This window comes from Porites lutea, chromosome 2 (assembly GCF_958299795.1).
Source record: "Porites lutea chromosome 2, jaPorLute2.1, whole genome shotgun sequence".
In the NCBI taxonomy this organism is placed as follows: Eukaryota; Metazoa; Cnidaria; class Anthozoa; order Scleractinia; family Poritidae; genus Porites; species Porites lutea.
The window spans coordinates 42,821,874-42,834,523 of NC_133202.1; the positions used below are offsets into that span (position 1 = coordinate 42,821,874).

General features: G+C 37.4%; 2 protein-coding genes across 2 annotated transcripts; both read left to right on the forward strand.

The window, feature by feature from the left end:
- Positions 1–41: 41 nt before the first annotated feature.
- LOC140927052 (tRNA wybutosine-synthesizing protein 2 homolog) lies at positions 42–3,614 on the forward strand. The gene is made up of 4 exons (XM_073376717.1): positions 42–101; positions 1,581–2,367; positions 2,773–3,010; positions 3,116–3,614. Exons 1-4 carry the CDS (start codon positions 55–57, stop codon positions 3,370–3,372), a joined length of 1,329 nt encoding a protein of 442 aa, XP_073232818.1. The 5' UTR covers positions 42–54; the 3' UTR covers positions 3,373–3,614.
- Positions 3,615–5,769: 2,155 nt separating this feature from the next.
- On the forward strand, positions 5,770–10,282 carry LOC140928679 (3-ketoacyl-CoA thiolase, mitochondrial-like). Its single transcript, XM_073378457.1, has 6 exons — positions 5,770–5,988; positions 7,245–7,490; positions 8,032–8,179; positions 8,436–8,611; positions 9,123–9,323; positions 9,630–10,282. Exons 1-6 carry the CDS (start codon positions 5,803–5,805, stop codon positions 9,867–9,869), a joined length of 1,197 nt encoding a protein of 398 aa, XP_073234558.1. The 5' UTR covers positions 5,770–5,802; the 3' UTR covers positions 9,870–10,282.
- Positions 10,283–12,650: the final 2,368 nt, after the last annotated feature.

The following is a 12,650-nucleotide window of genomic DNA, read 5'->3' on the forward strand; positions in this document are numbered from 1 at the left end:
TGTCTCATATAAGCTCTAAAGGCTGCCTTTTCTGCAGGACACCGTGAATCCAGAATGGCGTGGGTATTTGTCACGTCTAAAAGAAACGCCAAAACAGCGAAGTAAGTAATAAACCCTGTTTTTTTTGTGTTTTTTTTTTGTAATAACATTTGCTTTGAGCGGACTAGTGTAAGCTCAATTTATAGCCATTGCCATTCAATATACAGTCGACTCCCGATAACTCGAACCTTCAAGGGAAATCGAAAAACGTTCGGGTTATCGGGAGCTCGAAGAAAAAAGCCTAGAGTAAGGTAAAAAACAGTTTTTACTGCACAGTGAACACTTTAATCACATTTAATTGTAGAAATATCAAGTGAAAATTAAAAGGTACTTCTAGATTATAAATCATAATATCATAGGTGACGAATTACTCCTTAATTTTGGCGCGAAATTTCAGCGTTAATTTGTAATTTCACATGTGAAATTACCAAATTGCCATGGCAACCTGCCATACGTCTCCGTTTCAAGATGGCGAGGAAGTTTTGAAATGTCATGAATGAAGATGTCGGGGCATAAAAAGACGCTTTAGAAAACCTGAACACACGAAAGAACACATCAAGAAGGATTCTTAGAGGTGTGTTGTAGAAAAATTTTGAAAACTTAAGCCAAATTTTAGTTCTAAACGTTTGAGAGAGTGGAGTTCACGATCGATCGATACGATCCAGGATAAACAAGTCAAAAATCCTCGATTGCTAACGTAATTCGTCACCCATGATATTAATAGGTAATCAAATGGTATACTCATGAAATTAAGGAATAATTTCACTTGCGTTCTGTCCAAATCCTAATAATTTCCCTCGCCTAAAGGCTCGGGAAATTATAAGGATTTTGACAAAACGCACGTGAACTATTCCTAATTTCACTTGTCACCATTTGATTACACATACGAACGTAACGTAACAAAACATAGCCTAAATAGAGCATGTGTTTTCCTGTTTTGAGAAGTAAAGCTGCTTTACGTTAGCCTGTGACAATCAACATCAGCCTCCATTGGTAAACTATACTCCTACAACACGTTAATAGAAAATCCAAAATTCAATGTTTCGGACACCAGTAGATGGCTTTTTTCCTGACTTTTTAAGGGCTCAAAACATGGTTCGAGTTATCGAGGGTAACATTATGTAGAAAATGACCTGAGGGGAAACGAAAATTGGTTCGAGTTAGCGGGAGTTCGGGTTATCGAGGGTTCGAGTTACCGAGGGTAAAATTACAGTGAAAGTATGATGGAAATCCAGAAATCTCAGAAAATACTCTTTTTTCCCCAAAACCCTCAGAAAATTCCCCCTACGAGTCTAATAACCTTAAGAAATTTTTGTTTTTCTGCTTCTTACCCTCAGAAAAGCTGGCCTTGACCTTTGATCTTGCAACCCTCAGAAAGTTTTGCTTTTTTGCTAAGTACTTCCCCTCAGAAAATCTGGTCTTCAGTCCTACAACCTTTAGAAATTCCATTTTTGTGTTTACTTGTTTAGAAAATTTTGTCAACGGGGATTGTATGGAATGGCCCTTAAAAAACTGAAATATAACTGTCTTCTTCTTTCTAGAGAATACATTGAGAGAAAAGGTTATCATGATAAGGAAAGAAAAGTTTCAAAGCTTTCACAGGAAGAAGTAATGATTCCAATAAAAAGGGAACTTGCCGAAGAAATCCAACAGGAGCAGATGGAAGGAGTTAAAAGCTTTTTGTTTTCTCTGAAAGGGAAAATTCAGTACATCAATGATGAAAATGCAATAAAACGCAAATTTTCTCCTCAAGATAAACTTGAGTTGGCCATTGTTAAATTTTTGCAAACTAAAGATACAAACCTTGATGAAATAATGTATAAAGACCTTCCTTCTCACTGGGAACAACATGGGGATCTAATTCTTTTACCAGAGAAATCTTTTACCCAGGATAGATGGGAAGATTTTGGTGCTGAATTATGGCAAGTTGTAGCCGAAATGCTAGGTGCTAAAAGAATTGCCAAGAAATCAACAATATGTAGAGATGGATTTCGCACGCCGCAAGTGAGTTTGCTTCTTGGACATAGTGGCTGGGTGATGCACATTGAAAATGGCATCAAATACACTTTTGATGTTACAAAGTGTATGTTCTCTGCAGGAAATATAACAGAAAAGATCAGGGTTGGAAACTTTGATTGCAAAGGTCAAACTATTGTTGATCTTTATGCAGGAATAGGTTACTTTGTTTTGCCATATCTTGTTCATGCTAAAGCAGCAATGGTTTATGCTTGTGAATGGAATGAAAATGCCATTGAAGCTTTGAGGACAAACTTGAAGATAAACAATGTGGATGAACAGTGTGTCATATATGAAGGAGACAATCAAAAGGTAAAGAAAGATGTGGGATTTTTTTAAGTCACATGTTTTAGTAGATCTAGGTCATGTTACATCACCACCTGCTATTATCAATGTGCTAACCAGAAGTTTATAAGCTCTTGAAAGAAGAATCAAACTAAAGCCAAACCTCCCTTAATGGCCACCCCTCCACAACAGCCACTTCTCTACAGCAGCCACTGTTTTTACCCCAGCAGACAAATAAAATTAACTCTCTCTACAATATTGTCACCTCTTTATAATCAACCCTTCCTTCTGTCCTCAAGGTGGCCAGTGTAGAGAGAGGATCAACTTTATTAATGCAGTGACGTGTTCCCATTTACAATTCTCTTTGTCTTTTTTCCTACATAATGGTTTTGACGATCGACTACCTTGAACATTTTTCTTCTCCGTTTACAGTTTCCACTTCAGGGAGTTGCAGATCATGTCAATCTTGGACTCATTCCTACAAGTGAGGCTGGTTGGCCTGTGGCATGTGCTGCATTGCGATCCGACAGTGGAGGCTGGCTCCATGTTCATGGAAATGTTACTTCAGGGTTAACAAACCTTGAACTCAACACCTTTTCAAGCAAAAAAGAAAAGGAGTCTAGGTTGAATAGCCATCCATCTTCCATGGACAGCGTAGCTGTGATTTATGATAGAACAATGTCTACTTCGAAAAGTACAGCAAATAATGAAGATAGGTGTTTGAATGGTGCCAATGCCAAAAATGCACAAGAATTTGAAGATTCATTGTCTCCACCATCCAAAATGTCAAGCTTTTGTCGTCATTCACTGCATGATACAACAAGCCATTTACCATCTTGTAACAAAAAAATCAAGCCTGAATGGCTTGACTGGGCTGGCTATGTGGTTCAAAGTCTTTTAGGACATTTAAAGAAACTACATGACCCTAAGATCAACTGGAATGTTCAGATATGTCATATTGAACACGTTAAGTCATATGCTCCACATATTGATCATATTGTTTTAGATGTTGAGTGTCGTCCACTGCTTTAGTATGTTAAACACAAAGCTGCTACAAAATAGCTCAGAATACATCTCTCTTTCTAACATGGTGGAAATGAAAATATGTTGTTTTCTTTTACACTTGCCTGCAGGTCCATATTTTTGAAAGAATTTTCAGGGTGAGGATACCCTTTCTTTCACTAATGGTCCAAAGAGGTTGCATAAAGAGTAGGACCTGTTTATGCAGGTGTAAATGTAATGTTCTGCTTTGAAATGTGTGTTACAGTTGAAAATTGAATAATAGGTTAAAATTTTTAACCTAGGTTGATTCTCAATTTCCTTTCCTTTGATTCTCAATTTTCCTTTTGCCCTAATTTTTCATAAATTAGGGCTCAGAGACAAAGGAAATTAAGAATCAACCTAGGTTAAAAATTTTAACTTACATTCAGTTTTGACCAATAATATATCCAGTACTCTTACCAAAAAGAGTTTATTGACTGCAGCAGGACAAGCTCAGTTGGTAAAGTTCTTAACTGCAGAAAGGGGATGACGAGTTTGATCTATGGGGCCAGACCAATACTCATGGTATTAAAGTATTTTGTCTGCTATAAATGAGTCTGTTTCAAGAATTGATTTCTCAAAATAAACAATAAAATTCTTCAAATAAAAATTACACAAGTCTATCAACCGAGAAATGATTGTCCAACAAACCTTTGTGTGGCTCAGACCACGTGACGCATAAGGCATCGGCTGTGTGCATTTGTGAGGTCTAGGGACTTGGCAAGGTCTTGTAGGCTTTCGTACATTATGCTAGAATTTTTTCAAGCATTTTAGTCAGGCAAAAGCATTAGGCATTATTCGAACATTTTAGTGGCATTTTTGCGGGAAATTATTTTTTCTTTCTCACAAAAAATAAAAATTGAAAATGTTAAGAGAAAAATGATGATTTAAACTCAAAATTAAAAAAAATACTCAAATTTCACCTTATTGCAGCCATACAAAGAATCATTTTTTATTCGTATTTTAAAAGACTTTTAAAATTTAAAACATTGTTGTCATAGCACCTAAACATTTTTGTCAGCCTTAAAACAAAACCCTCTTAAAAAGTTTAGAATTAATTAAAAAAAAATCCCGTATATGATGAGCATTATCCGGAGAAATAGTTATTATATCTCTGCTTAAGTTTTAGTTTTATCAACTTAATTATTAACTGATTGTTATTCATTTCATCATTACTATACCACAATTATTTATTACCTGATTTGCACATATTTATTTATTCATTTTTATTCTTGCACTTTGCACTGGAATTTGCAAGATGTCCTTATAGGATTTCGCAAATAAATTATGTAGATGTAGAATCAATATTGCAATCGGCAATGCCATCTAGTCATGGAAATGCCACTAAATCTTGTTGTGATCTCTCTGGGGGGGCGATCGAGCATTTTAGTTGAAAAATGAAGCATTTGGTGGGGCATTTTGGAGGGGAAACAAGAGCGTAATGCACAAAAGCCCAGGGCCGAGTTGTTCAAAGCTGAGTTAAGATACCTTGGGGTTAGTGTGAGATTGGAATTCAGATTTGAAAGCTTAAAAAGAATTTCAGTTTTGATCCAAAAGGTCTAGATAGCAGCAACAATATAGATAGTCGTATAAACATAACAACTTTCTTTAATTTTCCAGACATGTTTCGACGGTACATCCGTCATCTTCAGTGTTACATATTTTGAAATCGCCGTTGAATTTAAAGCGCGCGCGATCTTACAAAGTTCGTTACATTGCGTTGTCAATATTGCGTACTAAAACAAAGTTAAATGAGTGACGCTTAGTTTTCGAACGTTTTTAAACATCTGCAGGGTTCAGAGTTTTGTAGAGCATCCTGCACACCGGATTGCTTCGAGATCCTGGACTCTGCAGCCACTAAGTACCAAGTGAAGCTTAAGGAATCCATGTTCATAAAATGGGAGAAGCCCGATCTCAACCAGCAGGTGAAACACATTAACCTGACTCTCTCCCTGTAAAGAACTAAGCGTCACTCATTTAACTTTGTTTTAGTACGCAATATTGACAACGCAATGTAACGAACTTTGTAAGATCGCGCGCGCTTTAAATTCAACGGCGATTTCAAAATATGTAACACTGAAGATGACGGATGTACCGTCGAAACATGTCTGGAAAATTAAAGAAAGTTGTTATGTTTATACGACTACCAATTTCAGTTTTAATTCTGTTTGTCTACAAGTTGATTATTGAAAGCTCTAAATATAACAGACAAAATTATCCGAGAAAATACTTTTGAACACAAGAAGGGAGACCCGGGTGAAATTTAACCCGGGGTTACGCTAATCGGCCTTCGGACAACTGGGCCCAGATTACACCCCCTCCCCACCCTCTTCACACCTCCAAATGGAACAAGGCTCGGCTACATTGCGTGAAGGACAGCAAAAAAACCCCTCAGCCACGCGATAGTTATACTCAACAAAAATGGCTGGTCTTGCACGTCCAGTGTATATTATAGCGGCGAAAAGAACGGCATTTGGTGCTTTTGGAGGGAAGTTGAAAGGCGTAACTGCTACTGTTCTCGGACAACATGCAGCTGAAGCTGCAATGGCCGCCGGCAAAGTTGATCCGGCGATAGTAGACTCCTCTGTATTTGGCAACGTCATTCAGGTTGGCCTTTTTATGCATTTGTGCACTGAAAAACGTATTTTTTTTTGGCTGCTAGTTTTTTTCCTTTGGTTTTGAGACGTCTTTAGCAGGTGCATCACGGCTAAAGTTTGTTCACATGATTTTTGTACCGCGATTTTTACACGCGATACGATGACAGTGCATTTGGACTTTGTACTCTGAACCAAAGAAAGAAACAGTCAGGTTTTGATCAACGCTGCTCTGTAAACCTCAGTAAGGTAGCTAATGGTTGATTTTGAGTCAGATTTCCGTATAACCCCATACATTTATTTTGCATGCAGCAATTTCATACTTTTTCTCACAAATAGTTTTACTATGAAATTGCTGCATGCATAACAAAATATGAATAGATCCGTCGAAACATGCATTTATGCATAATAAGTGTATGGGGTTATACAGAAATCTTACCAATTTTTGATGAATTTCTAGTCGTGATACAAAGAGGTGCAATTGCCAGATGCCCAGGCGATTCTGTGCAAAAAGAGTGGAGTTCAGTTCGGTCTGTATAATAAATCACAAATGATTTAATATGCAGGAGAGTCTGTTTAATCACTACTATGATTACATACTGAATTTGGAAAACATATAGTTCTGTTGCCATTTAATCGTAACTAAAACAAAAATTTGGTAAATTTTGATGTAGTGTTGTAAATTATTGTAAACATGTTTTTGTATGATTTTAGCCCCCCCCCCCACATACGTGATTGGCAAGAACTGTTAAACAATAATATTTGTTAAATAAATTTTCACAACAAAAGGATGTATATTTTTGTTTTATCCATTTTGAAACCACTGGTAATCTCTGCAATCTGACAATCTGATTAGCTCTCAGTAGTTTAATTTGTTTGCAAATCACACTATTTTTGCTCTAAATCACATCCGTTCTAAATCATGTCATTCTGTTCATTTTCGCCAGTATTTGCATCATTCCTGTTACAAGTACAAAATGAGATGTAAAAGCCTTTTTGTTTCCACTTTTCAACAAACCAGCTACTTGGTCAAGTAAAATAATATTAGAACTGAATGAATTCTTTGATTTCAAAATGACTGTAATAAAGTGATAATTTAACTTTGTGTCGTGCAATTTTGGTCTGAAATCATACTTGTGATTTCAAATTGAATTTGTGCTGCGTACCCGTCCAATGTTAAAATCACGTGTATGAGTTTAGACCAAATTGCACCCCACTCAGTTCAATTAATCCATCATAACCAATTTTTTATACATGATCTTTTTATAGAGTGCCTCTGATGCAGCATACCTTGCACGTCATATTGCTCTTAAAGCCAATGTTCCAGTCACAACCCCAGCACTAACACTGAACAGATTGTGTGGCTCAGGATTTCAGGCCATTATCACAGCAGCGCAGGAGATTCAGCTAGGGGAGAGTGACATTGTTTTATGTGGGGGGTCAGAGAATATGAGTCAGGCACCTTATGCTTTGAGGGATGCACGATTTGGAACAAAACTGGGACTTGATTTAAAGGTGAGGCTTCCCCTGCAGCCATGAAGTTCTGGGGCTTCATCCCCAGAATATGGAATAATTGATATGTGGTGATCAGTGTTTGGTGGTTTTATTCTGAGACACTGATCAAGAATAAGTTATCCATTCTACAACAGAATAAATTTAACAATAGCTTGATAGTGAATTGTCATCCAGTGAACAGGGTTTGAGGATATCATAGGTCTACTGTCAAATCCCTCATGAATGGCCATCTGCACCCAATTATGCAAAATGCCAATAAAACCATTCCTAAGCACATTAGCACTCAAGTGACCCTTGCTGGTGCCTGCTAAAGAGAAGTGTTAATTGGCTTAATGCAGATCAGTTTTATATAGGAAAAGTATTTTAATAAATATAAGCATACTGTCATGTTTGATTCAAGAAGGGCATGACTAGTGAATCAAGTGAATCTTGGGTCACTTAACTGCTGTCAAGCAAACCCACTAACAAATTCAAAAACTCAGACTGTCTAGCCTCTCAGTACTCAGTACAATCAGTTTGTAAATGTTTTTTTTTTCTGTAGTTGGAAGACACATTGTGGCAAGGTTTAACAGATTACTATGCTAAACTTCCAATGGGCATGACTGCAGAAAACCTTGCTGAGAAGTACAACATCACACGGCAAGAATGTGATGAGTTTGCACTCCTGACACAAAAGAGATGGGCTGAAGGTAACAAAATTAAATCAAAGTATTTGGAACTAACGGGGCAATGTCTCATAGAAACTACATTTATTTTGTAAAGCAGTCGTCATTAAGAGTGCTGAAACAACAATTTTTTAAAACCATGGCTCAACTCATCTAGCACATAGGGTGTTCTCTTGGATTTTTATGATGTTTTCAAGAAAAACGAGGCCATAAATTTAAGCCATTATCAGGAATTAAAGGGGTTTGATAATTAGACTGTATATTTTTTCACTTTTTCTAGCTAATGAGGATGGAAGATTTTTAGAAGAGATTGTTCCAGTTTCTGTGAAAGGCAGAAAAGGACCAGAGGAATTTAAGGTTGATGAGCATCCCAAACCAAACAGTACCATGGAGAGTCTGGCCAAGTTACCGCCAGTGTTTAAGAAAGATGGAACAATTACTGCTGCTAATGCTTCTGTAAGATGTTGTTTATTGAAAAGCAGAAAATAATATTTGATTTAGAATAAACAGAGTCGTGGATATGTCATGAAAACGTTCCTCGAAATAAGGATTATTTGCTTGCCTTTCGTTAGTGTTAAGGCTAGTTTTCACTTGCAACAGAGTCAGGGTCAGGGTAGTAAGCAGTCCGACACGTAAGAAGAGTCATAAGCACAAAGGAATGCGAGTCAAAAGAATCAGAATGTTTCTTTTTTCTTGTGACTTTGCTCATGACTCCATCGCTTATGATTGAGTGAAAACCAGACTGTCACAGGCAAAAGCATATAGTTGCAATGATGCTTGTCACCTTTGCTTTGTGATTATTTAGTTTAGTTCTTTTGCGTCCACTCTCGACTGTGACAGCCTGGTGTTCACGAGCTCGTAAGTCATAAGTGGAATCAGACCAGTTCCATCATGGTTGCCTTAACTCCCTGTCATCGCTCAGTCCGGTGTTCAAGGACCTGTCAATCATTAATTTTTTTTCTGACAGGGAATATGTGATGGCGCAGCGGCATTGATTGTTGTTAGTGAGAAAGCCCTCAAAGAGCACAACTTCACTCCACTTGCGAGAATTGCTTCATACTCTGTTGCCGGTGTGGAACCATCAATCATGGGAATTGGTCCTGTTCCTGCGGTAAAGGCAGCTCTCAATAAAGCTGGCAAGAGCCTGCAAGATATGCAGCTTATTGAGGTAACATTACTGAGTCATGTTGTATTAAGTAATTTTCAGGTGGACAATACTGTGTCCAATGTTTTTCGCAAATAACAATGATAATGACATTGCTATTATTGATTATTATTATCATTATCATAACAGATTAATTCTCAGATTTTTGGTTGCAATATATTCTAATAAGAGAGAAACTACAAAAAACAAAGACAAAAACAATAACTGTCATAAAGGCCAAAAATGTTTAGCGGCTCATTCTGCTCATGAATGCTCAATCAGGAACTGACCCCTAGTCTTAAAACGTTATCTTTCCTTTTGTTTGTGCAGGTAAATGAAGCATTTGCTCCACAATTCATTGCTGTTCAAAAGGAGCTTGAGCTGGATATAGACAAGACAAATGTTAATGGAGGAGCCATTGCTCTTGGTCATCCTGTTGGAACCTCAGGGGCAAGAATTACTGGGCACTTGGTACATGAACTGCGACGGAGGGGAGCTAAATATGCTGTAGGCTCAGCCTGTATAGGAGGGGGCCAGGGTATAGCTATTGTTCTTGAAAATGTACAGTAAAAAATTTCCTTAAAGATTTTTATTTTCTTTGAGGCTAGCAGTCACAACAAAACCACTGTAACCTTAGCAAGGTGAGCTCAACAGGAAAATAGACAAGTTTCTTATTTATACTGTATGTTTTATTTTTAAGAAAAAAATAGGTTTTCAATAAACTGTACAGCTAAGTGAAACAGCAGTTTTTTTTCTTGTTTTGTGTAGATCTATTCACAGTGAAAAAAAAAGAAAAAGGACAACTAAATACAATGTTGCAAGCTGCACATGTTCTGGTATTTTTTCATTCAACTCTGATAGCTCTTTACAGATCTTAAACTCTAAGAGTAACTGGAGAAATAAAATTGTGATGAGGCTCACAGTACTTTAAACAAGTTGTAAATGGTGTCCTTGATCAAATAAAAAACCCAACTGAAACAGAATTAACAGTCCATTAGAAAGGAGATCTGTGCAGCAAGTCAAGCTTTGACACAAGGTTTTTACAGGCAGAATGATTCATAGGGTCTTGCAGGAGGATGGTAAATACAGGAAGAATTTTTCAAGACTTTTGTTTTGCCATATGCCACCATCATTGGTCATTAATAATAATGTGACAGCAGAGTGAAACATATAAAAAGTGTTGTTAGCAAAAACAGTTTGTAGTTCATGAAAAATTACCCTTAAACACTGTACAAAGACATCTTAATTTATGATGGTAGACACTCTTTCCACTTGTACTCTTTGCAAATATCACCTATATATACATGATGCATTTTTAATAGCACATGATAACACTCTAAAATACTTTAACTCTATTTAGGGCAGTCCCTCTTTTATTTTCTCTTCTTTCTCTGTTGGTATGGCTGCCTGATTGCTTCCAAGGGTAATAATGTTATTTGGTATTTCATCTTTTCACCTCTCCACACTATCTTGTGCCTGAAACCAAGAAGGGATAAACATCCACAATGAGGTAGTTACAAGAGGCCTTTCAATCAACATGAAAACCTACCATCAGGGTTTGAAAAGTAGTCTGGTTGACTTCACTTCCCAAACATGTGCTCCTCTACATATTCTATTTAATTGAAATGGTCATTACAGGAAATAATATTATATGTAAAAACGTGACTGGTAAAAAATCTATTACTGGTAATTACATCAGAAAGTTAGTGGCTTGACAATGATTATTTTGTCACTTGGCCAGGGGTCAATTCAAATAATTAAAACTTTAACAAGTGCAATTAACAAGTGCAGCTATTGTTTTTAGACACTAAAACAATGGGCGCATTTGTAAATGACACTTGTAAAAGTTTTATTAAATCAGCCCAGGATGTACATGTATTTTACACATTGTTTTCTGAAGGCAAAACATATCTACATCTTACAAAAATAACATATGACAATGAGCATATATCTAAGCTTAGTTTGTTCACAGTAATCTCAAGAACAGAACTAACTGGACCTTGAACCACTTGGGCATTTCCACATATGAGTACCCTAAGTACGAATGATGTGGATCACATCGCTGATGATTGGCTACATACAAAGTGGAAACAACAGCAATGATGAATGTAGCAAAAGAGGGAAATTTTTTTCATACTCCAGATATGGGTTCCATAATCTACACAGTACACCACTCCTGAACCTCTCAAATGAAAGCAGAGGCACCCTCATCCAAAATTTAGCATGAAACCCCTAAGGACGACCAATCTAGGTGTGGCTCAGGCTTTTAATGCTTGGTCCCTATGTAAAGGGGACCATAAGACAAGAAAAAACAAAATAAGAGCTAATAATGATCTTAATAATACTGAGTGAAAAGATGTTGACATCAATGTTGTCATACGGATCATTTTACATTTCTGGGGAAACTGTCCACCTACCCCTCCCCTAAGCTAACATTAACACTTGCTTCTCACTTAGGTCGTTGGCTTAAGGGGAGGGGTAGGTGGGCAGTTTCGTAACATATAACGATCCCAATGCACTACCCCGATGACACCTGTATGAGTAAAATCTTGGCTTTCCATTCTAACCACCTTTCATGAGACCAAAACTTGCAATATTATACATCCCCCACCCCTCCCCCCCCCCCAAAAAAAAAGGTGTGGATGAGCATCCTCATCTCTTTCATATGGGTATCTCTCCTCTGGGAGTACAACCCTAGACAAACTTAAGTTACAGGTAAGTGTCCTCTTCCCTCCAAGGGGAGGGGGGTGAGGAGAGGGGTGACAGTTGTGCAATAATTACCTGAAGAGCGCCAGCTTCTCTTCTAAGCTCTTGTACTACAGATGCTAAAGCTTCAGGATTCACACCTGCTTCACACAGCTTAACACAAACAGCTAAAGATTCAGTGTCAAGGCCAGTATTTAGCAGCTTGGAAATCTCTACCAGTGCTAAAAGATAAAGTTAAGCCAAACATATTGTAACTCTGTACTAGTCAGTGTCCTGCACTTAAAATTGGCCATCCCCTCAAGGGGACCCCGCCCAAGGGAGGGGACTTTGCAAAGGACTATGTGAAAGTGCTTACAGTATTAGATTTTTTCCACCTTGATGGGGGTAAAGAGCAATCAAAGTTAAGAAATTCCCCTCCTAGAGGGCTATCATATTGAACAACATGAAACCATAGTAAACTTGAGATGCCATTATAATGACCCAGCTCACCTGATGAGAAAATAGTACTTTAAATGAATTTACACAATGATACATGAGCTGCTGAGTCTGCCATAGATTATTTTCACCATGGGGAGAGAGGTAAGCCCCCAATCTTCTGGAAAAGTGAACAACATGAAATCGATGGAATTCTATATACAATGCCCA

What these genes read in the sequence shown, in the direction of transcription:
- LOC140927052 (XM_073376717.1), top strand. Translation starts at nt 55, where the DNA reads ATGGCGTGGGTATTTGTCACGTCTAAAAGAAACGCCAAAACAGCGAA. An exon ending in ATGAAGGAGACAATCAAAAG is followed by an intron (nt 2,368 to 2,772) that starts GTAAAGAAAGAT and finishes CTCCGTTTACAG; the next exon opens with TTTCCACTTCAGGGAGTTGC. An exon ending in CAGCGTAGCTGTGATTTATG is followed by an intron (nt 3,011 to 3,115) that starts ATAGAACAATGT and finishes CATTGTCTCCAC; the next exon opens with CATCCAAAATGTCAAGCTTT.
- LOC140928679 (XM_073378457.1), top strand. Translation starts at nt 5,803, where the DNA reads ATGGCTGGTCTTGCACGTCCAGTGTATATTATAGCGGCGAAAAGAACG. An exon ending in ACAAAAGAGATGGGCTGAAG is followed by an intron (nt 8,180 to 8,435) that starts GTAACAAAATTA and finishes CACTTTTTCTAG; the next exon opens with CTAATGAGGATGGAAGATTT. An exon ending in AAGATATGCAGCTTATTGAG is followed by an intron (nt 9,324 to 9,629) that starts GTAACATTACTG and finishes TTGTTTGTGCAG; the next exon opens with GTAAATGAAGCATTTGCTCC.